Genomic DNA, 26308 nt, shown 5'->3' with positions numbered 1-26308 from the left:
CTCTTTCAATTCCCCTGGTAAATCCCAACTCATTCAACAGCACAGTCGTCAGTGGCAAGGGTAGAAGTAGTGCAACTGGCCTGGATTTACCCCCTCAGCAGCTTGGGACCAGGTTACTTACGGGTACCTGTGCTCCTCAGATGGGCCACCACTGAGAATAAAGGATACTTAGATTGTACTAGAAAACAGCCATCTGGAATCAATTATCAGCCGAAATTAGTCAGGCACCTAAGTGTCTTGATGGCTAGTTGCCAATTGAATGTTTTGGTTTAAGAAGTCTTTCCTTGAGGAGTGACCCAGCCATTTATGGAATATTACTTTTATATCTTAAGATTTTTTTAAAAAAGAGTTTGTAGGAATGGTATTCATTGTTCGTTGTGCTTTGATGGCCTCAAGCTGATACACAGTTTTATACATTTGTTAAAGAATACCTGTTAAACAGGGAGCATAATAGCTCTAGCTAGAAATAGGATTGAGTCTGATGGAGGAGAGCCAGCAGAGAGGGTGTTTTCTAGGCTGGGTGACTTCCAGACATGTGTTTACCTTGATCATGTTGCACAAGTGTGGAATTTGGGATTGGGACAAATAATTAAACAGGCTGAATATCTCCGGACTTTCTTTTGCTTTTTCAAAACCCTTATTTCCAGCTGTAAACATACAGTATCTTTCAACCTTTCCCGACACGGGACCTATCTTTAACCGAAAAAAGCAGGCAGGAATTTTTCTTTTTACCATCGATATAGAGGGGTAATACTGCTGATGCTCATTTATTTTATTGTGACCCACCTGAGACCAGCTTGTGAGCTGGTAGTGGGCTCTGACTCGGCAATTAAAGACTAATGAATAATCTGTGGATACTAGCAGGCTGAGGCTTGGGGGCCACAGACAATGCTGTGTAGAGGATTGGGCTGTGGGTGTTGGGTACACTACATAACTTACACCCTTTTCCATAAGAAGTGGGATGTGTATGAATTATTCCTGCAAAAGAAACTATTGAATGCATGTGAAGAGTGGTTAACATGTTGAGTTTTGGTACTTTCCTCCACAGTGCCTGTTTATGTACCCTTCACACGATACTCAAATGTGCTTCTTGTTACTGCCAAGCTTCAATTAATTATTTTGTGAATTGGGTATTTAAAAATACAATCTCTGAAATCCCTTGGAATTTCAAAACCCTGCAAAAAGGATGGGGATCACCTTTGTACCCTCCAGATGTTGGACTCGAACTACCATGAGCCACAAAGACTAATGGGGAAAGTTGATGGGAGTTGTAGTTCAGCAACACCAGGAGGGCCACAAGGTCCCCAGCCCCGGAGTAAAATGACAAAGGAGTACAGGACAGTTTAATATGCCTTCTGGCTTGCACTCTTGATAAAGACTTGAGGAATGATGTTATCACCCCTCTTTTTTTGTCCATTCTGGGTTGCCCACCCACTGCCAGAGTTTCCTTTCTCTTGGCAGATCAAGATGAGCAGGTGACAGCAAAGGTTGCAAGGTTTTAGCTGGGGCAATTAGAATAAGATCCAGTACTATTGAACCAAAACTCTAAAATGTATTTTATATAATCGACTTTTTATTTCTTTTCTTTGTATATTGTAGGGTTGTTTCATTGCTATGGCCGATGGCTGATGCAAATAAAGATTGGTTCATTCATTCATATGCTCCCAGCAGTCCTAAATAGGAAAAGAAAAAGGAATTATCACACCCAGCCATCCCTTTTAACAACACCTCCCCTTTAATCACCCTCCAAAAAATACCGCCGACAGCATTCCTCTCTCCTCCACAACTTCCTCCTCCCCGTAACCCACTTATTTACATTCCCGCCCTCTCCTCCTTCCCGGCCGCCGGCTCACAATACGCCCTATTTCCTCGCGGCTTTCCCTTTAAGCTGCCTCCCCTGACGCAATGCAGGTGAGGCTAGGCCAATGAGACGTCGGGCGGCGGCGCACGTGACTGCGGAGGGGGCGGGACCGGGGGTTATTTAAAGGGCCGCCTTTCCTATTGCTGCGGCCCTGGTTGCCGGAGGGAGGAGAATGCGCGTGCGCGCGGGGCCCGGGAAGTAACGTTCGGCGCTTGCCGTTAGAGCAGAAGAAGAAGAAGAGGGCGGGCGAGAGCGCTTGCGCGAGCGGGGCAACGGCGACGACTCAGCCCCGGGTGGAGGGAGACGGACGCCAGGCAGGAGCTGAGAGGTCGCAGCGCCGCTTCCCCTCCCCCACGTCACCATGGTGAGAGAGGGAGGGGGGCTTAAATGGGGAGGGGGCTAAGCGTGAGGTCATGTGAGGAGGGGAGTCTAGACCTGCCCCCCCCGCAGTGTGGCGTCTTAAGGAGGGAAGGGGTCAGGCCCCTTTTCTCAATGGAGGGCTATATGGGGAGGGGACCCTCTCCAAAATGAAGGTGTGTGTGTTGGGGAGGGGTCTTCCATGATGGAGGTCTTGCGATGATCAAGTCCAAGTTAAATAAGGTTTTTTAGGATTCACATCCCCTCCCCTAAATAGGATGTGCGTGGGCTTGTGTTAATAAAAGATGGGGGTGTCTGATGGGGGCGGAATATGGGGGCTTTTGTGGCTTTTATCATATTACTGGGTCATAGGGAGGGGGGCTGGAACATCCCACAAATGATGGCATATTATAGGGTGGAAGCTTAGGAAGGTGAAGAAGTGGGAGGGGGGTTCAAAGTGTCTTTCCCTCTCCCACCCCCTATTTTTATTTTTACCTATGTGGGGGGTTTGAGGAGCTGGAAGTGGATGGGTTAATAAGAGATGGGTGTAGAGGAAGAAAAAACTGTACATTTCCCCTCCCTTTGCAAAGGATGTGGGGGTGATGAAGTCTAAGGGGAATCTTTTAACTTCTCCCCAAAAGCATGAGGAGTCAAGAAAGGAATCACCTCAAAAACAGCTGCACCTGTGGAACACCCCTTAAAAATGAAGGTGGAAGTTTTCTTGGAATGGGCTAGGGCAGGCATAGGCAAACTCGGCCCTCCAGGTGTTTTGGGACTACAACTCTCATCATCCCTAGCTAACAGGACCAGTGGTCAGGGATGATGGGAATTGTAGTCCTAAAACATCTGGAGGGCAAGTTTGCCTGTGCCTTGGCTAGGGGGCAGAGGAGTCCCAAAAGGCCTCATAAAAGTATGCAGTGCTGGCAGAGAGAGACTGGGATGCTGAGAAGAGGATCCCTTAAATATGAGTGAGGATTTGATAAAAGTGTTGATAATGGGATAGTCGGGGGGTCGTCATATTCCCCCCCAAAGTGGGGTGCTCAGCTAAGAAGAGACAGTTGATAAAAAATGGAGCATTGGCAAGAAAACTCCTGAAGAAGGCAAGTGGTGTAATGATGAGAGAAGATGATAAAGGGGTTTGTGTGTCTGGAAGTGGGAAGAACATAATAATTTGCAAAATTCAGAGCAGGTGGATAGAAAACAGGGGTGCCTTTAAAAGGAGATTCTGTTGTGTGACTAGAAAACCTCCTCATTTTGAGGCCACTTGAACTGCTGAGAAAGAGAAATGGTAGTGGACACCTGGTGGGGGAGAAAAGAGGCTTGTGTATGCAAGGGGGGGGTGAGAGTAATAAATGGGGGACACACCCTTCAAGGAGTTGTGTGCATGCTTGAGAGAATGACTGTGCTTAAGGCATCTCCTCACCCAAGTTTAAAAATGAGATAATGACAATATATAGACAAGGGTATATTTCAAAGTGAGGATGCATAAGAACATTGGACTTTATTGTGAGGAGTGGCTAGTAAATCAAAGTTTTAAAAATGCAAAATAATGTGCTTTGTAGAGATCCAGATCATTGGTCCATCTAGCTCAGTAGTGTCAATACTGACTGGTAGTGGCTCTCTGGGTTTTCTGGCAGAAGTGCTCCCCAGCCCAGCCTGGAGATGCTGGGGCTCCAACCAGGGACCTTTGGCATGCAAAGCAGGTGCTCTTCCACTGAGCTACTGCCTTTACCTAAGGCCTTGCACAGATTGAGAATGGAAATATAAAGGGAGCAGGGGTGAATCCCAAGACAGATGATGGGGTTGGGAGATGCAGTATGAGCAGACAGGAGGGAGGATCTCTGTTTGTTCTCCCTCTATCTTATGTGGTTTCCATTAAATAAAGAATTAGTGGAAAGACAGTTGAGAAACTGGAAAGAGAAGCTTCCCTGAGAGAGGATTAAAACTCCCCTTATGGTTATAAAAGGAGAATATTGAAGGGGTTGGTGTGATGTTGTTCACCCACCTTCTGATGAAGAGGGGAGGGGCACATATTCCCGAGCTCTGTTGTGTCCTCCGACTTTGAAAATGTAGACTGTAGCCTTCGTAGGGCAAATACCTCCCTCTCTCCTGTTTTTGTGCTTATACCGCTTTGTAAACCACCATAAATGTTGGTTATAAATAGAAAAATGCTAACCATCTAAAGTGGGTTATTGACACAGGAACTTGGAGCATGTGATAAGGCTGCATAAGGAAGGGTTAGAAGAACTTGAAGTAGGTGAGGTGGGAACCATAGGTAGCAGGAGCCCATCCAGGTTTGGAAGCGGGCAGTACAGGATGTGTGGAGAAGAGTGTCAGAAAGGAGCTGGCAACCTCATGTTGCCCTTCCTGAAGGCTGAAGGTGATGAACTGTACCTTGGGAAGAGCATTTGCTTTGCATGCAGAAGCTCCCGGGTTCAATCTCCAGGAAGGGCTGGGGGAGACCCCAAGCTGAAATCCTGATGAACTGCTGACAATCAGTGTTGACAGTCCTGAGCTTGATGGAGAAAGAGAAAGAAATGGGGTGTGGCTGTCATGGACCAGGAAGGCGAGGCCTGCAAAACTGACTGATTTTCTCTTTCTTCCCCCACCATCCTTCATGGCTTTCCTGCAGGCTGATCAGCTGACAGAGGAGCAAATAGCAGGTGAGAAATTATCTTGCTCCTGGGGACAGGAACATTGGCAGCATCTGTCAAAATCTAAAGGGTTGGTGGTACCAGTTGTGTGGCATAAATGCCAAGAGAGCCAGCAATCAGTGCTGGATTTGGTCCTCCATCCAAACGCTTGGCCCTGAATGTCCTCGCTAAACTCGCTGCCTCACAATCTCCCAGCCTTTGCTCCTTTTCTGTGTTAAACAGGAGCATGTGTAATGTCCTTCCTCAAAAGCACTTCTCTGAATACTGCTTGACCTCATCTACCCAACTGATTTGAACACTCAAAGGTAGCTGAGTGTACCTTGGAGGGAGGGGAGGAGCATGCTGATGTAGCTGCATCCTGAAAAAAAATGCTATTAAGACAATATTGGGTGTTTGGGCCCAGGATCTTTTAAGGGCTGATGCATTAGGGCAGTTCCATCCCCCAGCAAGACTTGGATAACCTGCATGGGGGAATACTAGCGTTCTGCCCCCAAACACAACCTGGGTACTCCTTCCCCTCTCCACACCTGCCGAGCAGGTTACAAATGTACTTAGCTAGCCCCTTTCCTTCTGTTTTCCTTTCTGAGTTTGGGGGCTGGGACTTGGGTTGCAGGGGGTAATATCTGGCCCTGAGCTGTCTCTCTCCCCTGCCTCTCTCAGAGTTCAAAGAGGCCTTCTCCCTCTTTGACAAGGATGGCGACGGCACCATCACCACCAAGGAGCTTGGCACCGTCATGCGTTCCCTGGGGCAGAACCCCACCGAGGCGGAATTGCAAGACATGATCAATGAGGTGGATGCTGATGGTGAGCTGGGCACTCAAGACTCTGGGGACGGGTGGGAAATGGGGTAGTGGTGTAACAGATATTGGATTTTCCTGACCCTCCAATTTGGATTGTCTTGTTTCTTTGGTCCATATATGTGGTGCAGGTGGGAAATTGACACATTTATTTTAGTCTTTGTAACTTGCTGTAGTGAAAGGTCTCAGGGTTGGGTAACAGTAGTTGCATCCTACAAGATGCATAAGCCCCAATCCTCATTGGTCAGGGCCAAAGTAGAAGATGGAAGTGAACATTTGGAGGGTGCTGGGTTCACAGCAGCCTTTTGGGTGGAAGCGACAGCAAGCTGTCCTTGTGTGCTGTTGAAACCTGGGCAGGAAGGTGAGGAGTTGCCTTCTTGAACTCACAGGCTGATCCTAGTGGAAGGACAGCCTGTGAGGATAACCCAAGTTCAATCATGGAACGTTGTGGCTCCTTCCTAAAGAGAGCAGGGCCTATCCGGCACTTAGATGGCCCTTTCCCCTTATTCCCCTCAGTTACTTGAACACACACCTGAAACTGGGTTTTTCCACCCACTGTGGTGTCTGGCAAAGCCGTTGTTGCCCTGTCCAGGGGGAAGAGGAAAGTGTTTCCAGTAGCCATTGTTCCCTTGAAAAGTATTGACCCTGCTAGGTGGGAGGGGGCAGACCAGCGGACAAGACTTCCATGTTGCTATACACGTGATCTCAGCAGCAGTTTTTTAGGCACAGCACTAAAGAGCTGACCCTTCTCCAGGGAATGGCACCATCGATTTCCCAGAATTCCTCACCATGATGGCTCGGAAGATGAAGGACACAGACAGCGAGGAAGAGATTCGTGAGGCCTTCCGAGTCTTTGACAAGGTAGGGGGGCTAATTTTGTGACGAAAAGATGTTTGCTAGGATTCTACACAACTTGTTCACTAGTGCGACCAGAGGGAGTAGCATTCTGCCACATGCTCAGCAGCCCTTTTCTCCAGTGGATGGCCTACAGCAGGAGAGATGCTTATCCCAGGTGTGGGGATACTTTGGCCCTCCACATGTTGCTGAACTACAACTCCCATCATTGGCAATGCTTGCTGGGGCTGGTGGGAGTTGTAGTTCAGTAACATCAGCCAAAGGTTCTGATGTATCCCAGCATATGAGAGACTCTTAATTCCAAGGCCTCAGGATAGGCTTGGAAAGAGATTTCCAGGAGCCCAAGGGTAGGAATTTTTGAGCTGAACCTGAATGCCAAAAGTCCGTTAGGTCACACCAGTCCTATAGCTAGAACAGTAAAACTAAGACCAGCTTTCTTGCTGGCTAGGTGCCGTTCTTCCTGGTTGGGATCAACACTTTCACAGAGGTTTTCCAGGCTCTCTGCCCTTTTAGCTCTGCCACCTTGTTTTTCTTTGAAGCAAAATTATTCCAGTGATTGGGGAAAGGTTGTACAATAGAAACTGCTGCTATTTAGCCAGAGATTGAAAATTGCTTAGCACGTTTCCTAGGAACTACTGGCGGCAAGACCCGTAGTGGTAAAAGCCTTAGTGTTGGCCATTATGATCCTCCCTCTTCTCACTACAGAGGATGGTTTGGTGTCCTACTAGAGATGCAGTTGGTTCACATGGGAGAACAGTGGAGCCAGCAGGCCTGGCTGATGCTCTGCGTGAACTGGGAATGGAGTTTTAAGTGCTTCCTAGACTCCTTTTGTGAGGTGCAGCTTTTCGGTGAGTGCAGTAACGTTCCTCACACATTCAGTCTCATTGAGTCGCTTTCGGTTTTATTCTGGGCGCCAAATAAGCCCTGGGGCAAGAACTCCATTTCCATCTGAATCCAGGCCACTTGGCCAACTGGCTAGGACATGAGGAATCTATTCCCCGGGTTATCACACATTTTCCCCCTCCCTTCTTTGACATTTGAGAGGAAATTGACTGGAGAAAATGTCAAAACAAAACAAATATGCAAATAGTTAAAAAATAACTTAGAATCAACTGTAAATTTGTAGAGAGGAGTGAAGAAAGGGTCTCTTCAAGGAAGAAAACATATTTACAGAGGAATAAAAGTGGAAGGAGAGAGGCAATAACTGGGTTAGAAGCCATGTGGCTTGTTTGGAAGTATTGTTCCACAGTCCACAGCGGAAAGGATCAGTGTCAAGTATGGGGGTTAAGAAAATAGGAAGAGCCTTTCTGTTGGATCAGGTCAAAGGTCCATCTGTTACAGCATCCTGTTCTTACAGTGGCCAGCAAGGAGGACCACAGCACAGCCACATTCTTTCCTTGCGTAAATAGTCACATGCATCTGTGCTGCTTCTTTATGTTTCTTTAAAAATGCACTAATTTGCTTTATGGGGAGAATGGACAAGCCTGCTGTGGATGGAGTAATAGGTTATTCTGGATGCCAACGTCTTCTGCCTCTCTCCCTGGGGACAGTTCTCCATGGTCTGGTCCTTTCCAGGTGTTGATGGATGGAAATTGGCTTGGCCCAGCTTTGTCTAATGCACCCTTTCCTGGTTCCACACACAGGACGGCAATGGCTACATCAGTGCTGCGGAGCTGCGTCACGTCATGACCAACTTAGGCGAAAAGCTGACGGATGAAGAAGTTGACGAAATGATCCGGGAAGCTGACATAGATGGCGATGGACAAGTCAATTATGAAGGTGAGGAGGGGAGTTGGGTGCAGTGGCATGTGGCACCACACAGCCTCTACCCTCTTGGGCAAGTTGTCTTTGTTTCAGTGGGTCTTGCTCAGGAATTATGGCCCACATAATTATCAGAGATTTGTTTAGAAAGATGGATGCTAGAAACTTGTGTAGATCTTTAAGAAAGCCCCAAGAATCTAATTTTTAAAAGTGATGGTTTTGAACTATAAAGCCTTACATGGCTCAGGATCTCGATACCTTAAGGACTGCCTCTCTCCCCATACAAACCAACCTGGACCCTGCACTTTTCATCTGGGGCCCTTTTCTATATCCCCTCCTCCCCGAGACTTTCAGAAGGTGACAACACAAGAACGGGCCTTTTCTGTGGTGGCTCCCCACCGGTGGAATGCTCTCCCCAGAGAAGCTCGCCTGGCACTGTCATTACATATCTTTAGGTGCCAGGGGAAAACATTCTTCTTTATCCAGGCCTTCATCCATTAAATAATCTATGACCTGTTAAATGTGGGGGGATTGTTACTATGATTATTTTATTATTAAGCTGTACATTATGTTTTGGTGCTGCGTAAACTGTGTTCTGCCCCAGGGTCTTTGGATGAAGGGCGGTATATAAATAGAAATAATAATAATGGATAATGATGATGATGATGAAAGGGCAGACTCTGGCCCTGGGACAAACAGTGCCCTGGGCGAGAAGAGCCTTCTGTGTGCCCCTCCCCCATGGTCAGATTTGCAGGGCTGCTCACATGCTTATGGGGACTTGGGCAGGTGTGGTTTGCCCGTGCTACAAAGACTGATGCATGTGTGTATGAAGTCGGGGGGCATATGAAACAATTGTTGCATGCACCGACTACATGGGAGAATCCTTGCCCGCAACACCTCCTTGCCCTGGGATCAAATCGCCTGAGAGATGCGCTTCAGTTTGTGGGGATAATGGAATAGGGTTTGGCTTGTGCTTCTCCAGAGTACCTCCTCCAAATTCGAAACCCCTTCCGGTGGAGCTTCTTTCGGCTTCCTGGAGCTACATCTCTTCTGGTTGTGATTTGCTGCTGGCCTCCTCTCTGCTGCTCTTGCAGGAAAGCCTTGTGGAGGTGTAGGCCTCTATTCTTCATCATGTTCAGCACACACAATGGCTGTGGCTGCAAGTCCCCCTCCCTGAGCTCCATCACTCTCTCCACAGCTACAAGAAGTAGGCCATTTGTTGGAATGAGGTAACCAGGCCGGCAAAATCCCCATGCCCAGAGTAAGGGTAGATTGGTCTCTTATCTCACTATTGAGTATTTCATTGTGAATATGAGGGTCAGATTCACGATGAATGCAGTAGCCCAAACGGAATCTTCAAACGGGAGAGCTGTACTTTTGTTGAACCTGCTCATGTATCAGCTGAAGAGTGACTTGAGCAGCTGGAATTTTGCAGAAGTCCATGGGGATACTTGGACATCCTTTACAAGCTACCAGAAGAGGCACTTACTGCCCACTGTATGGATCTTCACAGAGCACTCACTGATGGCAACCACTCCCACATCAATGGTGCAGGTATTTGTGCTAAGCTGGGACAAAGGGTCACTTTTGTCAAATTCTACCTCCTGGTAGAGATGCCTTGCAAGTACATCCATAATACCAAAATGACTCATGTCTTCCTAAACATCTGAGTAGCACTATGAAGTCTCCTGGCACATTTCCCCCCTACCATTGACAGTAGCAAGCACAGCTTTTCAGAACTGAAGCTTATCAAAAACATACTTTCTTTTTGTGCCAAAGTTGTTGATCTTTTTGGACAAAATCACAAAAGCTGTTTTTGAGCACTGCCGACATGGACTGCCATATGTCTGGGTATGTCTTGGAAAATCCAGACCTATGGCAACCCTAGGTAAGCACATAAAAAAAATCCATTATTTTTTTATTTTAAAATGCATAGGTAGGAGATGTTTAGAAAGGTGCCCGTCTCTTGAATGTCCTGATTTACTTTCCTTTCCTGTCTCCTTTGCTCCTGTAGAGTTTGTACAGATGATGACTGCCAAATAAGAGAAGCAGCTGCCACCCCATTCCCTTTCCCTGTGCAGAATGGAAGGACGTGTCTGCTTACCATAGAAATCTTCTCCAGCTCCTCCTGTCTGTCCGGCACTCAACGCCTCCATTGATGCTTTAGCGGTTTGTGGCCATTCTCTGCTGTCTCTTCCCCCTCCCTCTTGGTTTACATACTAGTGCCCGCGGTGGGTGCAGCTGGGATGGCAGGAAGCCAATGGAGAGCCCTGGCCAGGAGAAGCAACGCAAGGCCCAACTCCTAGCATTGTGGGAGGCCCAGTGGTGGAGAGGAACTGCCATAGTGAAGGCCGCCCCTCCACCCTTGGCTCCACCGCTGCCTTGCGCCTACGCTCCTTCCCTCTCCAAAGGCCACACCCCAGTTAGCGTGTAACCCTTGCATCCATGAACTGTTTTGTTCAGCCGAGTGCCTCCTTCCGCCATCTGCAGTTGTCTTCCTGGGAATATCTGCATATCTTGGGTATATTGTAACTGTTACACCTCTTAATAATTGTCGTGCCCTACCTCCTCTTCCCTTACCTTCCAGTGGCTTCAGGGAATGATTCTGTTCCATTCCAGTTGGTGTACGGTTTCTTTTTCTTCTTTTGAATAAAGTCTGTGTGTTTCAAAAGGGTGGGCCCAGTGTGCTTTGTCTAAAGACAGTTTGCTCCTTCAAGGCAATAGGCTGCAGCATCTGTTCTTCTCACCAGCTTGGAAACAAATCTCTGTAGAGATCCCCTTCCCATGCAAAGAGCTCCACAGATCCCTTTTCATTCTTGTCTTCCCAGAAACTGGAGAGTAGCATTTTCTCACAAGCTTCCCACCTTGTGTGAATCATCACTGGGACTGGTTCTCTTTTGGTTGTGGGTGGCTTAAAAATGGGGCAGACAGCCAATGGGGCACTTTAGCCTGTAGGGAGGCTTTATTTATGCATAAGGGGTGTTTATGATGACCTCAGAGCAACATCAGATTGGTGGAATTCAGAAGCTACTGCGCACTAGGAGTCCAACGTGGGAAAGAGTCCAAAAAGTGGGCAAGGCAAGAGAAGGAAATTATACACTGGCATCCAAAACTGCAAGTGTGGCCACAGTGGGGATCCATATGGGCAGACGGTGAGGGCTGCAGTTGGATCTCTGGGGCCTAATGAAAACACAATCAAGGGATCATCTTGAGTTCTGCATGTTAACCTTGACACATACCCTGTTCCAGGCCTCTTGCATCAAGCTCTGCAAATCAAACCAGAGGTTGGGTCTGCTCATCTGGATTTGCTGCAGGAATGCATCAACCGCACAATTTCCATGTTGCCTTTGGACTATCCTGGGTCTAGTATATACAGTATCTATGAAATAAAGTTCAGTCTGGCCAAGTTTATCTCATGACTGGTAAGTGCTCCGGTTTTGGCTAAGTGGGTGATTAGACCTTGCTGTTGCATTTGGTGACAACCTCTGTTGCACTTGGAGAGGGAGGCATAGGCTTCCCAGTGCCAAGAGTAAGACAAAACACTTTGGCTTCAGAGGTGATTTTTATTTTCAAATAAAAAATACACAAGGTTTGGTTGCATGGATGAGATGCCCCTGATGGCTGGTTCTTGGCCTTTTGTGCTGCTTAAGAATACATTCCCACTCAATCCTCCACCATCTCTTCAGCATAGAGTATGGGGGATATGGCAATTAAGACACACACACACACACACACACACACACACACGTACGTATAAACAGAAACACACATGGATACCCAATTCCCCAAGGAGAGGGAGCCCCCTCACTCCCCAAATGAAAAAAGCTGCCAAGTGCAAAAAAAACAACAAAAAAAAACCGAGGGGGAGCAGCTGGCAAGACTCTTTTCGGTAAGCATCTCTGCTACAAATCTAAACTTTTTTAATGGCAGTTATTGTCGTGCTATTCCCAAAAGGGGAAATGTAGTTTTGGTACAGGTGTTGAGAATTCCTTGTTTGAGATCTTTGCAGTTTATTTAAATAGAGTTCCTTAGCTGAGAGTCCACTTAAAACAAGTTAGACAGTTCAAATAAGTAGCATAGATATATGCCCAGAGTTTCTCTGTTAAACACCGACCCATTCACACTGGTGACGAAGCAAGAATGGGTTCTCTGGGGAAGAACAGATAAATGTTTCACACTCGCTCACTCCCAAAGGGAATGGAAGCAGAAGAGCTGTTTTGGGACCCTCTCCCCATCATATTGTGACCAAAACAAACACATTTTCTCTCCTCTAGTCCATTTTCCTCAAATCAGCAAGAAGCATTTAGGAGCTGCCCAGGAAATCCAATTCATCTCCAAAAGAAATTGCACTTTTTCATGCCCAGGAAGGGGGAAAGGGTTTTTTTTTTTTTGAGGGGGAATATTATCTGTGGTTTCACTTTCCTGCCCCTCAATATCAGTTAAAAAAGGCGGGTGGGTGGAAATTTTGTGAAACACAGAAAAGAAAGAATTTGTTTAAATATTTTCCCTTAAGGTGAAGACTTTATATTCTAACACCAAAGCTAGATTAGCTATAAATAGTGAGGTGAGAGCAGTTTTCTTCAGCTGTTGAGGATGTAAGGTAATTACTGAGGGAATTCAAGCTAGTTAAAAGGCTGACCTCACTGCATATCCTGGGTTGAATTGATACAGCTAGTTAATCCATGAAATAGATTTCAAAATTTCCACTTTTTGGGGTTGGCGAGGGAGGAACCTATTATTTCCCCCTCTCTGGCTTCAAAGTTACCAGGTAGTTTATCTCTATAATTGCACTTCCCTTTAAAGTGACTAACAATGCACTCCTATCTACGTCTACTCAGAAGCAAGTGCTATTGTTTCAATGAGACTTCCTTCTATGTAAATGTGTAAAAGATTGCTGTCTAAACCTAATTCTCCCCTTTCCTCTTATTTCAGGGCATTCTGGCATATTATTTTACTACAATAACATTTTCATTCCAGATTAGATAATCTAGACAGACGCATACACATGCCTTTCTATTCATACACTTGCTATATACTAGAATTTCTTAGATCTGGGCCTCAATAGTGATTACCACCTTAACACAGTTCTGCATCTTTAAGAACCTGCTGGATCAGGCCAAAGCCCTATCTAGTCCAGCATTCCATTCTCACAGTGGCCAGGCAGATGCCTATGGGGAACCCACAAGCAGGAAATGAGGACAGCAGTCTTCTGCTGTTTTCCCTCCCATTATTCAGAAGCATGGTGCCTTTGAGCTGGGAGGTAGTATACAGGCACTAGGATTAGTAGCCATTGATAGCCTTGTCCCCCTTTTAAAGCCATCCAAATTGGTGGCCATCAACTATGGCTGTGAGTTCCATAGTTAATTCCGCACCTTTTAAACCAGTCCTCCATTTTATCTGCTCTGAATCTCCAGAGTCATTGGCTGACTTCAGGTTTCAGTCATCCCCCCTTAATCTGATTAACAAATGTAGGTAATTAGAATCCCTCTACACCCCTATTCCCAGTGCTCCACAAACATGTACGAAAACACGTGCTTTTAAAAGCTTGGACTTTTGACAAAATTTGAACATAAGCTTTCTGCAACAGTAGTGTAAGCAAAATGGGGTTACAAAAACCCCACAAATTAATCATAGAATTGTAGAGTTGGAAGGGGCCCTCAGGGTCATCTCCTACCCACCTGCAATGCAGAAATCTCAACTAAAGCATCAGTGACGTATGGACATCCAACCTCTGCTTAAAAACTTCAAATGTTGCAACATGACTTTCACATTTATACAGTTACAGATGGGGTGGGTCTTTGTAGTAAAAAAATAAATCTGAATTTTGGAAATGGGATCTCTGTGCAAACTTCCAAGTTGTGATGAGCGAAGTTCTAAATTTCTGTTTAATGATCCTATCCAAGCTAATGCAATCAGGGTCCTGCTCTCAAATTAGAAGTGAGCAAAATTCAACACTTCCATTTTGTCTGTCTTAAAAAGTGGGAAGTAACTGGTTCTAACTAAAATCTGATTCCCAGTGCAGTTACAATGTGTTAACAGAATTGGATTTAACAATGTGATGAAGTTCCTTCCCCATCTTTCTACATTTTTTCTTGTTCTACCTCTTAAGTGAACAAGGAGATGGGACAGATTTCTGAAGCTGAGAGAGAGATTGATTTTCTCCCTTCCCACTGCTAAATTCAAGTGTGTTATCACACAAACTCCACCCCTCAAGCCTGCCTGCAGCATTTTTTTAAATAAACATACAGATATTTCTCTCTAAAAATATACTCTCTCTCTCCCCCTCAACATCCCCACCCGCTCATCCCATTTTTGTTTCCTGAAGTGCCTGAGCTTTAATATACAGAATCTCCCAGCACAGTAGATTCTGCTGTCATTGTAAGGCAAAAACCAAAGACCCTTTTTGCCTCACATTATCAGAAATTTGGGAAAATCCCTCAGAAGACATCTCCTCCCACCCCCTACCCCGCATTTCTGTAGAGGTTCCTATTTGGCTTGTTAACCCATTTGCATCCACGGTGCATCCTATATTAAATAAAGTGGTGAGTGATTCTGCCTGCCCCATCCCTGCGATACTAAGCCCTCGTTCCCTGTCTTGAGACTACTTTCAGCATGGCCCTGCTCCTTTGGGTTGTATTCCCAAGTAGACCCATTGAAAAAAGTGTTCCCAAGTTAGCATGCCCATTCATTTCAGTGGGTCTGCTCTGTGCATTTACTAATGTTAGAGACCACCCTCTCTCGTTTAACAATAGCAGGAGGTGCCGAAAATTTTCCTTGGCACTCAGCTGTGTGCCAGAAAAAAAACCTTCCTGTTTGTTTGTTTTTTGCTGTATTTTAGCAGCCTTTCCCAGGAGAAAATGTCTACACACACCCTCCCCCGATACATAGCTTTGGACTCAAGGGAGGCAAATCCACGTCTTACAAAAGCCATGATGAAGTTAATGAAAATAGCTCAGCTGTTTTTGGCTGGGTTCCTCTTCAATTGTAACCCCTGACCTTAAATCACCTGACTCCAGTCCCTCAGGAAAAGGGACCAGCCCCTCTTGTGCTTTCAGGGGGAGGGCTGGGATGGAAAGGCATCACCTCCACATGGCCTCCGCTTGATCAATGTAAAAAAAAACCTGCACATACAACCCAACCTCTCCTGGCCCCGCCTTTGCAATGGGATGGCAGGCCCTGAACCATCAGAAAGGGAACACAGATTTGGTATTTAAAAAGGTGTGGTGCCTTCTTACGGGGCTGCCTTATGGTCTCCTTGTTCTCACTACAGCAACTGCGTGCCCTGCAAGAAACACAAGGAGTCATCCTTTGGGCAGGGGGTGGGGGCTGCAAATCTTTCCCCGCAGAGAGAGTTTTCCTCCGAAATACGTGGGCCACTTTGGACAACAAAACAGACCCCATCATGAATGAAGGTGGGGGTGGGGGTGGAGGGAGGGGGCTTCCTCCCTCAACAGCAACATAGACAATAAATACCCACTTCCCTCCTGACCAAGCGATGCACCTCGTCTCCCCGGGGTGCTATGAGGGAGGGTCGTGGCAAACTCTGGGAACCTTGGCTTTGTGGGGGCGAGAAGAAGTCGCGGAGGAGGAGGAAGAGGAAGAGGAGGAGCTGCTGCTGCTGCTGCGACGGGCTTCGGCGCCAGTGCTTGACATTTTCAGTTTGCGTCGCTTGGCAAGGGGGGCGTGCTCCACGCTCTTCAGGAAAAAGCCTTCACGCTTGCCCTTGTTAAAGGCCTGGGAGAGGACAAAGAGTTGAAGCTTGAGGGTTTGTCCCTTTGTCTTTTGTTTCGAAACCCTAGCCACCTTTTTTTAGGCTTGTGGGCAAAATTTGGGTTTTCGATCTTTTCCCACTCCCCCACATCAGCCAACAACCCTCCTCCAGAGAGCTGGAAAGAAAGTGCTCACAAACACTTTGCTTTTCCAAGAGATCTGGGATCAGTTCCAGTAGAATTAAACCTATGTCTCTGAAAGCACACAGCTGAAAGAGGAAGTGGGGAAGAGTTGCTGTTTTCCCACTTTCCTCCTTCCACCCTGCATACTTTTCAAGGGAGAAGGTAACCGCCCTCGCTGGATAGCAAAGCTGCCATCCGACTGCCATTTATTCCTCTCAACACTCGGGCCCAACATAACACGCAAAGCAATGTTGGGGAAACAAGATGGCTGCTGCTCCGGAGGAGCTTTGCCATGCCTTAAGGTTCATAGGGTGAGTGTAGCCTATGAACCTTGCAGGCTGCACCAGCATAGGAGTGCCCCCTCAACTCCTGGCAGGATCCTCTGAACCCTGGTGCTCTCCAGCCATTACATTTTGTCTCATTCGGTTCCCCCAAAGAAACTTCCTGCTCAGGTTGTCCAACCTCTTACCATAAAGGCAACGTTGACGCCAGTTCGCACGGCAGGCCCTGAGCTCTCCAGAATGTCCGGAGTCATGAGAGGTGTGGAAGAGAGGGCACTTCCATCTTGGAGCCAGTCGCTGTAGCGCAAACTCGACATCTTCAGTCGCTTGACAGGATCCACTGTGAGGAGGCCTGAGAAGAAGAAGAGCAAGCGAGGAAGAGGGAAGATGCATTAGCATTGCTTACAGACCTTAAATCCCCAAATCCACAGATAACCCTCCCTGCTTCACCATTTGATTTGAGGGTTGTTTTTTATGGATACAAAGGAACTTCTTTCAGTCCTAAGCCTGGGTTCCCCCCCCCAAAAAAACCTTCAGAATCTCAAGTGCAAAATGTTTTTACCTCATTTCCCTAGCACCAACAGAGCCCCCCCCCCAATCTTCCCATTTTCAGACAGGAATACGCCATGTACGTTTCCCCAACTGGTGCCTTAAGTGTATTCCCCCATCACCTCTAACCAGCTCCTTTGCCTCTTCAGAAACGTTCTTCCAGGCCTCGCCCTCCAGGGAGAATTGTCCCTCCTTGATCTTGTGCATGATCTCGGCTGCATGGTTCGCTGCGCTCCCTTCCTGACTGCTGTGGAAGGGGACCTGCCCAGAGAGCATGGTATACTGGAGGAGAGAAGAACAGAAGGGACAATTTATGCAACCTCAAAGGGTTATCGCTATTTAAAAAAGTATTTGAGTGGTTTCCAAAATAAGTACAATTAAAAGCAATACAACTACAAACAGAAACACAGTGAGGAGTAAACTCAATCACTAGAAAACGTAACTTGTTAAAGCTGCATTTAAAAAAAAGGTAAAGGTAAAGGACCCCTGACAGTTTAGTCCAGTCGCGAACGACTCTGGGGTTGCGGTGCTCATCTCGCTTTACTGGCCGAGGGAGCCAATGTTTGTCCGCAGACAGTTTTTCTGGGTCATGTGGCCAGCATGACTAAGTTGCTTCTGGCGAAACCAGAGCAGAGCACGGAAATGCCGTTTACCTTCCCGCCGGAGCGGTACCTATTTATCTACTTGCACTTTGATGTGCATACCTGAACTTAAATAAGCACCAGGTTAGCTATTGGCGGGGCTTTCTTCAGCTGGAACTCACCGAAACTCAGTTCTGGCACGTCTCAGGTGAGTCCCATTGCCATTATAAGAGAACAAGGTAAATGCTCAGGGTGAGTTCCAGCACCTCTCTTTCTAGAAAAATGGCCCTGGCTATTGGGCTGCAAGACATCCATTTCTTTGTGAGGGCTATTATGTATCAATCCTCTCCTCAAGGATACATGTGAAGTCGTGAAGCACAATTAGAGTTTTCTATTTACAGAGCTGATAAAGGGAAGCCATACTTTCTCAAATTGGTCTTTCTTGACCAGTCCCTACATATAATATACCCTGCTGTGTTCTCTCTCTCTCTCTCTCTCTCTCTCTCTCTCTCTCTCTCTCTCTCTCTCTCTCTCTCTCTCCTTTGTTTTCTAGTTGTAAACTGTAATTGTCAGCTGCCCGGAGACATAGGGGTAGGGAGGGATCAAAATAATACAGAAAATCAGTAACTACAAGTAACAGAAAGAAAAGGAATCTCAGTTTGTTAAGAGTACAATGAAGCAAGTTACTAGCGCTCATGCTTTGCTGAAGGAAGCACAGGAAAGTGGTCAAGTACTACAAAGGGAGAAGGTGGTGCTGGATTTGGAGGGAGGTCCTGGCACTACTAATCAGGAATGGGATGGGATGCAGGGTTTGGGGTGGGATGCAATGAGGGGGTGGGGAAGAAGAGATGGAGACAGGATCGTTGTGTGGCAGGGGGCAGTGAAATCTGCTAAAAGAAGTTTCTGCACACTCATTTTAAGTTGCGCCCTACCCTGCAATCTAGGATGATTTAAGGCAAAATATAGGTGCTTTATTAAATATGTAAAGAGGCAGCAAGGCTGCTTGTGAAAAGGGAGAAGCCAGGAGAAGAGAAAGGAATGGAGGGGATTGTGTGATGGTGTCCCCCGCAGGGTAACCACAGCCCACAGGCCAGTCCCACTGACCTCTCTTCATTTGCACCGTGTCTCCACCTACCAAGATAACCCCCAAGCTCCAGAGGTCGCAGGACTCATCATAGCCCCCATCCTGCAAGAGTTCAGGTGCGGCATACTGCAGAGTGAAGCAGGGGGTCTGCATAGGCTGAGAGTTCTGGGGGCGCAGGCGGGCAAAGCCAAAGTCAATCACCTTCACGGGAGCTCCTTCCGACTCGTCCGCGTACAGGATATTCTAAGAGGGGTTGCACCAAAAACAACAGCCAGCCTGAGTCATCTCTCTCTCTCTCTCTTTTAGGGTAACAATCAACAGCCATGCCTAGACAGAGATCTTCTCAGAAGAGCACCCTCCCCATCCCTGCAGCAAACCACAGGTCCCATGCGCCAGCTCTTGTGAGTTCTCTGGTAGCCTCAGAGCTCTCATTTGTGACCAGCGGCCAGGCATGTGCCAGGTGTACCCAGAGCCCTTTGGGGCCAGTGGCCACACCTGGAATTTTAAGGGAGTTCCGTGGGCAGCAGTCACAAAATGGCTGCAGTGGGGGTGTGGCACGACACAAAAATGGAACTCACGTCTAAAAGAGCAGGAAAAGAGCCAGCACCACAAAATGGTGTGGACATGCCTTCCCCACCCCCAGGGAAAAAAAGACACTTTCATGTTTGCTGTGTGCTAGCAAGAAATCCAGCTTTTAACATGGCAGCAGCTATGTTCTGGAATGCTCTGCCTATTTGTACTGTTTTCAACACCTGATGAAAATGCTTTTGTTTGGGTGACCCAATCCAGACATGCAATTTTATAATGTATACTACTTAAACTCTGTGGATTAGGAGTTGCATCCAGCTAACTCCTCTCACGAGTAGACCTGCTGATGGCAAGGAGTCTGTTCTGAGTAGGAGTCAGGTGGATCCAACCCTTTATTTAAATTTTGATAATGCTATTACAGTGGTCCCTCGACTTATGAATTACTCGACATCCGTAGGTTTCGACTTACGAAAGGACAAATGGCTGCACGCCTATGAATTTTTCTACATCCGAACAGAAACCGTTGGCGGCTTTAAATGCGTTTGTTTTTTTTTACTTAAGAATTTTTCTGAATATATTTTTTCCTATGGGAAGCTGCGTTTCGACTTCCGAACTTTTCAACCTAAGAATGTGCATTCGGAACAGATTAAGTTCGTAAGTCGAGGAACCACTGTATTGTATATCCAGTTGTTTTTAGAGTCAGTGTAAATATCTTATACTATTTTATGTAAACCGCTGAGAGATTTATGTATTTATTTGGTCTATAAATGTTGCTAAATCAATAAAAACATCTTGTGGTCTTCACCAAGCCTTGCTTGCCGCTGAGTCCCAGAGAACTTAGGGGGAAAGTGTGTGTGTGTGTGTTTGTAAAAGAGAGTTTGCTTTGCTGTTGCGCTGTCATTTTCCAGGAGGCATCGGCAACCTCTTGTTGCCTGTTCTCTATCGTGGAGGCTGTGGTCCTCCTGCCACCCTGCTCTCCCCCGTTACCTCAGGCTTGAGGTCGCGGTGCACTACCCCTGCGTCGTGCATGAAGCTGATGGCGGAGACCAGGCTGCGCATGATCTGGCTGGCTTCCAACTCGCTAAAGTGCTGCTTCTTCTTGATGCGGTCAAAGAGCTCCCCGCCCCGGAGCAATTCCATCACCAGGTACGTGTGGTACTGCAGGGAAGGAATGTGCCAAGAAAGAGAAGAGAGCAGCTCAATCCAGGAAGTTCCGGGACACAGGGCGGTACTTAAGCCCAGAGAACTACCTGGGAATAGGGGGGGGGTGTCGCATCTGGCTCTGTGATTGGCAGGCAGCTTGGAGTGCCTGGATTGGCCAGCACGGGTTGACGTTCTAGGAGTCTGGCCTTCTTTCTCTTCCTTGCCCAGCCAGTAGAGCAGCCTCTTTAGCCCTCTCTCTACAGGGAGGGCAGAGAGATCCTGGCGTGGAAAATTCACAAGACCATTACCTGGTCATTATGGACGTCGTGCAACTTGACGATGTTCGGGTGGGCTTCGCAGATCTGCAAGGCAGCCACTTCGCGCTGTGTGTTCACTTCCATCCTGGATTAGGGGTTGGGGTGGGGTACGAAATGGGGTTGCTTTTTTATTTCAGCATCATACAAAGCAGCTATCAGGCACATGGAAATACACTGCTACTTAATCTTTACTGTCCCGCAGAGAGAGGTGAAGAAGGAGCCAATGGCTAGGACCTATAAATCAAACCTCCAATCCATTAGGAACATAAGAAGCGCCTGCCTGCTGGACCAGGCCAATGGCCTATCTAGTCCACTGTTCTCACAGTGGCCAACCAGATGTATGTGGGAAGCCTGCAGGTAGACTGCTTCTGAACCTGGGGGTTCTATTCAGCCTTAGTCAGTGATGGAACTCTCTTCTTCCTCCTCTGCCATGAATGTGACCAACACACTTTTAAAGCCACCTTAAGTTCTCAGAGTAACAGCCCCAAAACTTGTGGCAGTGAATCCCCTTGAACTGATTATGTACGGCGTAAAGCAGGTGTGGAGGAACCTTTGGCCCTCCAGGTGTTGCAGCAGCGCCATTCTGATGTTCTTATTGAAAAAGAAAATGTCCATTTTGACCTTGTTCAATGTCAAAATGCCCTGCGACTTTCTAGGCGGAATAATTCCTTTGGGAGGGGGAAGGAGTGTGGATGGCAGTGAAGAGGACCAAGTACCTTTTGCTGATTATCTTGACGGCGAATTCTGCCCCATTCTGGCGCTGCCGGCAGCGGCGGCACAAGGAGAAGCTGCCCTCACCCAGCGGCGTCTCTTTCAAGTCCATCTCATACTTTTGGAAGAACGAAGAATCCTGGACAGAGGAGGAGGAGCTTTAGAGCAGAACCTACGAAGAAAGAACTTCTCCCAAGCACACACACACCCTGGGGTGAGGGACAGTTTTGGCCCAGTGGGGTGGAGCATCCCCATCGGCCAACACTGGCAGATGGGCAAGACTACCCACTTGTCAATCATCTGACACCATAGCACTATCAGGTGACTGACAGGCAGGTGGTCTCACCCCACTGTCACAAGTCCGCCCAAGGCAATGGGGGAGAAACAGGATTGTCTCTAACTAAGTTCTACTCAGAGCTGACCCACTGAAATTAATGAACCTAAGGTACTCATGTCAATCAACTGAGTGTGAATTTCATAAATTTAATCTGCCTACATGCTTGAGATTAAATAGCAATAATAATAATAATAATAATAATAATAATCTGTTACGAATACACAATAAACCTGAAAATGAAAGATTGTTTGGACTTTTAAATGCAAAATAATAATAATAATAATGATACGATGATATTGGTGACCAGCAGCCAGGTACTTTGACAAAGCCTGGATAATACACAATAAAGCCTTTTAGGCCACCATTTTTATTTTTTATTTTTTAAAGCATCTCTGAAAGTGGATGGAAGCCTTCCAGCATTGCCTTCCTGGGGATACAGCTGCAGGATGTCTCTAGTTATGAATGCCCAGCCCTATGGATGGCTGGTTCCAGAATGTGGGACAATCAGGCTTTGGCACAGAGTCCATGGGGCAGCTCAGCCAGAGGGGTGGGGGGGGAAGAAGTGTGTTTCTCTTGGGACAGCCCTCTGCTGACACAGCCCAGTCCCCTTCCTGCTTCACCATGGGCCTCTCCGCTGAAAACAGACCATTATACAGCTGCAGCGGTTCCTCTGGAGCAGGCAATGAAGGTCTTTTGCCCAGGAGCCCACCAAAACTTATCACTGCAGGACAAGTAAGCCATTCCCGCACACCTGGCTTCTCCTCCTAGGGAGCTTTTAACCTAGACTTGGGACTGACAGGAACTATCCACCCCAAATGTGAAAATGTTGTATGGGCATGCTTTGCTTTGAAGTGGTTGTCTGGAGAAGCCCTGGGTGGCACCAAACTCAAGCAACTTTGGTACTGTTGTTTTCTGCCCATCAGGGCACATTGTGGGAAGGATCAGAGAATGCTTCCCTTGGCAACTGCCCGGTTCTCCCTAAGGCACTAGCTCGTGGGCCAAATTTGGTCCACCAGGCCTCCTCATGTGCCCCGTGAGGCCATTTCCTCCAAACTACATTCACCTGCCCTGTGCCTGAGGTTGGGGCAGGTAGACAAACGTCTGGGAAACATGTTAATCCCGGCAATGACCCTGTGAGGTAGGTTTAGAGGCTGTGACTGACTCCAAAGTTACCCAGTGAGCTTCATGACCGAGTGGGGATTTGAACCCTGATCTCCCAGGTCCTAGTCCAACACTCTAACCATTATGCCACACTGACTTCCTAGAGTACTTCTGCTACGGGGCAGCGGTATAAATGAAGTAGGTAAATAAATATGGGGAAAGCAAAATGACATTTTGAAAAGGATCTGAAATATTTTCCTTGAAGCTTGAATTAGTTTTATTCTGGATTGTTTTCTTTGAGATTTTTTCTTTAAAATATAAAGTGGTATAGAAATGAAATTGACAACAACAGCAACAACAGAGCTGAACTCCCTACATATCAGCTGGTGAGTGGGGAGTTCAATCCTGCTTGGACATTATTCCATCCCTGTGGGCCAACTTTGACCGATGAGCAGAACCGGATGTCAGGGACTGGCAGGACAAAGGGGAGTGGTGGGAGGTACCAGCAGGGGAACTCTCAAAGGAAAACCCGGAGGAGGAAGGCTCAGAGCCAGGGGATTGGTGGTGGGACACAGAGGAGCGGTCAGAGGGAGAAGATTGGTGGGAGGAGGAAGCTGGAGGGGCAACAACAGGGGTTAGTGAGCAGGAAGAACCTGTGACAGGGAGCAGTTCAGTCTCCAAGACAGAAGCAGAGGAGGGGACTCAAGAGACTGCAGAAGAATCCCGGAAGTCTCCCCCTCTGGCTGCGACAAGCTCCCCTCCCCCCAGACTCCAAGAACACACAGAGTAACAAAAAGAGCAGGTGTGCAGTTTGAGACTGCTTGGGGAACATCCAGGAGAGGAAGGGTAGTAGGAGGTGGGGACCTTCAGTCCTGGCAACTGGCTGAGTTGTATTTCATGTCCTTGATTAAAGAGTTAATGTCACAGGCACCAGAAATTTGCTTCCCTTCTTGCTGACCTGCGTCTGACTCTACCCACCTGCCAATCACCTGGTGGTGGGGAGATGAAGATCTGGCCTGCTAAGCCAAAAAAGGTTCTTCAGCCTTGCCCTAAGCTCGAATGCTTTCACCACCAAGGCCTCAGCAGTTCCCCCCAACCTTCTGTGGCTCCCTGCGTCTCCCCTCCCAAGGGCGGACGTTACCTTCATCATTGCACTGCGGGCCACAGCAGCGCTTCCTGGGCGCTCCCCACCCAGTGCCGCTTCGAGAACATCAGCTGTCACAGCGTTGCGGTTGAAGAGGATGGAAGGAGCAATGAAGGAGTATCCCTTTAAAAACAAAATCCGTGCAGAGGGTGGGAGTCAGCAGGGTCCTCCAGAGTGCTTTACCCTAGGGCCTAGTACATGCATCTTTATGCACATTCCTTGGGCTGGGGAACCGCACTACGGAATTCAGAGAAGTGCAAACATTAAAGGATGGCGGCTGTGTTACAGTTTGCATATTGTTTTGGAAAAGAGCACATTTGATTACTTCGCCTTTCGATGCAAACTGCATCGCATATCTCCCCAATCCTTAGTCTGGAAGGGCTTTCAGCCTGCGGTTCTGTGTCAGGCCACCTGCTCTGCATGCAGGAGGTCCAAAGTTCAAGTCTCTTTGCATTTCATCGTAAGTCAGAGTACAGCACAGCATCTCTTCCGATCCCAGGACTAAGGTTAAGGTCTCTCTTAAACCGTCACCTGCAGCCTTAGGACATGCCATGTGGTTAAGGAGAAGATAACCACGATCCTGGGTTCAGGTGACATGCTAAATTAATATTTGGCTTAGCACTGACCTAAAAAGATGATAGAGGAGTAAAACAGCTGCCATCTCCTCCTTGGGTTTGTGCGAAACCACGGTTTGGCTTAATGTGACATGTGTATGCAGCAGATTTATAGATAGTTAAGAGCTACAGAAACCAATGGTTTGACTCAGCAGATGGCGGCTTCCTATGTTCCTGCAGAATATTTGCACATTTGGTTCTAGGCGGCTGCAAATTAGAGAAGGAAAATGAGGAAGCTCAAGACTGCAGCTGAAAAAACGAGCAGCCGGGAGAAACATGGAGGGTTTTTTAAAAAAACCAACCCAACAAAGGGGAAAAAACAGAAAAGCACTTTCTTTCTAACGATGTGCTCCACATAATGAGGAAGTGTGTGCAAGATACTTCTTGAAAATGATCAGATTAGGAAAAAGAGCTGCATTTGAGCTGGGAAACGATTCTCATCTGCAGCATGCCTCAAACGACATAAACATTTTAAAAAATGATTTCAATGTAGGGCTCTGGTAACATTGTAATCAGTTGTTAGCTGGGCAATTGATCAATTATACCTGCATATATTTGGGTAAGAGGGGAGGAATTCTAAAAGCAAATGAGCATACTTTTGTTGCCAGATTTTGCATGCCTATATCACTGCAGGCCTGCCTTAGAACAGACATCCCCCTTTCTCACACAGGAAGAAATGACGCTTTTGCCATCAAAAAACCTTTTTTTTTAAAAAAAAAGGTTTCTAATTTATTTGTCTATGTACAGTGGCGGGAGCAGGAACCACAAGCCTGGAAGGGCTGTCTGAAACCCCAGAAAAGTTCCTACTTAATATAACCCTTTAATTCAAAAATATGATGTCTTGAATCTTGCTGAGAGAATGGCCAGAGCTCAGTGGCAGAGCACCTGCTTTTGTAAGCAGTAGGTCGCAGGTTCAATCCTCAGCATTTCCAAGTAGGGCTGAGAATGCCCCCATCTGAAATCCTGGAGAGCTGCTGCCAGTCAAAGTAGACCAGGCATCCCCAAACTGCGGCCCTCCAGATGTTTTGGCCTACAACTCCCACGATCCCTAGCTAACAAGACCAGTGGTCGGGGAAGATGGGAATTGTAGTCCAAAACATCTGGAGGGACGAAGTTTGGGGATGCCTGGAGTAGACAGTACTGAGCTAGATGGACCAATGGTCTCCTATGTTCCTAGTACAAAGTTTGCCCTGGCCTGCAAACTTGGAACGGAGTTGCTATCCTGAACAGCACCTGAATGGCCAGTGATGCTGAGCTATAGCAACCATCTGAAGCTTGTAGCCATCCTAGGGCTGCACCAGCTTCACGTCTACCCTGAGGGAGAGAGGAGGCAGGGGAGGACAGGTCGCCATCACCTTGAAAAGTAGATGCTCCAGCCAATGCAAGGGATGATCAGAGCTGTAATCTAACATCTGGAGGGGCCACAGGTTCCCCAGCCCTGCTTTAAAGCCAGGGAGGTTAGGCAGAAAGAATCTAGTATATTAGTGCATATATAATCTGACACATTCCTATCCTCACTTTTCAGGGACTTCTCTCCGATCACTCTCTCCAGAGTATACCTCCCCTCAGTCCTCTCCCCCCCTCCCTCCAAAAGCATGTTAAACGCTCTATGACAGGCATGTCAAACCTGTGGCCCTCCAGATGTTTTGGCCTACAACTCCCATGATCCCTAGCTAGCAGGACCAGTGGTTGGGGAAGATGGGAATTGTAGTCCAAAACATCTGGAGGGCCGCAGGTTTGA

At 47.3% G+C, this 26308-nt stretch overlaps 2 protein-coding genes and 1 long non-coding RNA gene across 4 annotated transcripts in view; 2 read left to right on the top strand and 1 right to left on the bottom strand.

The window, feature by feature from the left end:
* The first annotated feature begins 2008 nt into the window (after positions 1-2008).
* LOC118076518 (calmodulin-1) lies at positions 2009-10956 on the top strand. Its single transcript, XM_035099335.3, has 6 exons — positions 2009-2225; positions 4851-4881; positions 5533-5676; positions 6424-6530; positions 8168-8303; positions 10300-10956. Exons 1-6 carry the CDS (start codon positions 2223-2225, stop codon positions 10326-10328), a joined length of 450 nt encoding a protein of 149 aa, XP_034955226.1. The 5' UTR covers positions 2009-2222; the 3' UTR covers positions 10329-10956.
* A 578-nt stretch (positions 10957-11534) lies between these two features.
* On the top strand, positions 11535-20004 carry LOC148683147 (uncharacterized). Its single transcript, XR_015947544.1, has 2 exons — positions 11535-11707; positions 18979-20004. It is a non-coding gene; the product is annotated as an uncharacterized LOC148683147 (long non-coding RNA).
* Positions 11835-26308, bottom strand: part of RPS6KA4 (ribosomal protein S6 kinase A4) — a 38551-nt gene continuing 24077 nt past the window's right edge. For both annotated transcript variants that reach the window (XM_035099333.3, XM_060269789.2), the window contains exons 10-17: positions 23951-24076; positions 21377-21510; positions 20652-20745; positions 20188-20358; positions 18724-18915; positions 17130-17289; positions 16647-16810; positions 11835-16019 (exon numbers count right to left, since the gene is read on the bottom strand). In XM_035099333.3, coding sequence (XP_034955224.2) covers positions 15804-16019; positions 16647-16810; positions 17130-17289; positions 18724-18915; positions 20188-20358; positions 20652-20745; positions 21377-21510; positions 23951-24076 — 1257 coding nt within the window. In that variant the 3' untranslated portion in view covers positions 11835-15803. The remainder of the gene's footprint in view (positions 16020-16646; positions 16811-17129; positions 17290-18723; positions 18916-20187; positions 20359-20651; positions 20746-21376; positions 21511-23950; positions 24077-26308) is intronic.

Source organism: Zootoca vivipara, chromosome 16 (genome assembly GCF_965207765.1).
Source record: "Zootoca vivipara chromosome 16, rZooViv2.hap1.1, whole genome shotgun sequence".
Classification (NCBI taxonomy): domain Eukaryota; kingdom Metazoa; phylum Chordata; class Lepidosauria; order Squamata; family Lacertidae; genus Zootoca; species Zootoca vivipara.
This window is presented reverse-complemented; position numbering and strand designations above follow the sequence as displayed.

Coding starts and splice junctions, on each gene's coding strand:
- LOC118076518 (XM_035099335.3), top strand. Junction 4,882..5,532: donor GACAGAGGAGCAAATAGCAG/GTGAGAAATTAT, acceptor TGCCTCTCTCAG/AGTTCAAAGAGGCCTTCTCC. Junction 5,677..6,423: donor CAATGAGGTGGATGCTGATG/GTGAGCTGGGCA, acceptor ACCCTTCTCCAG/GGAATGGCACCATCGATTTC.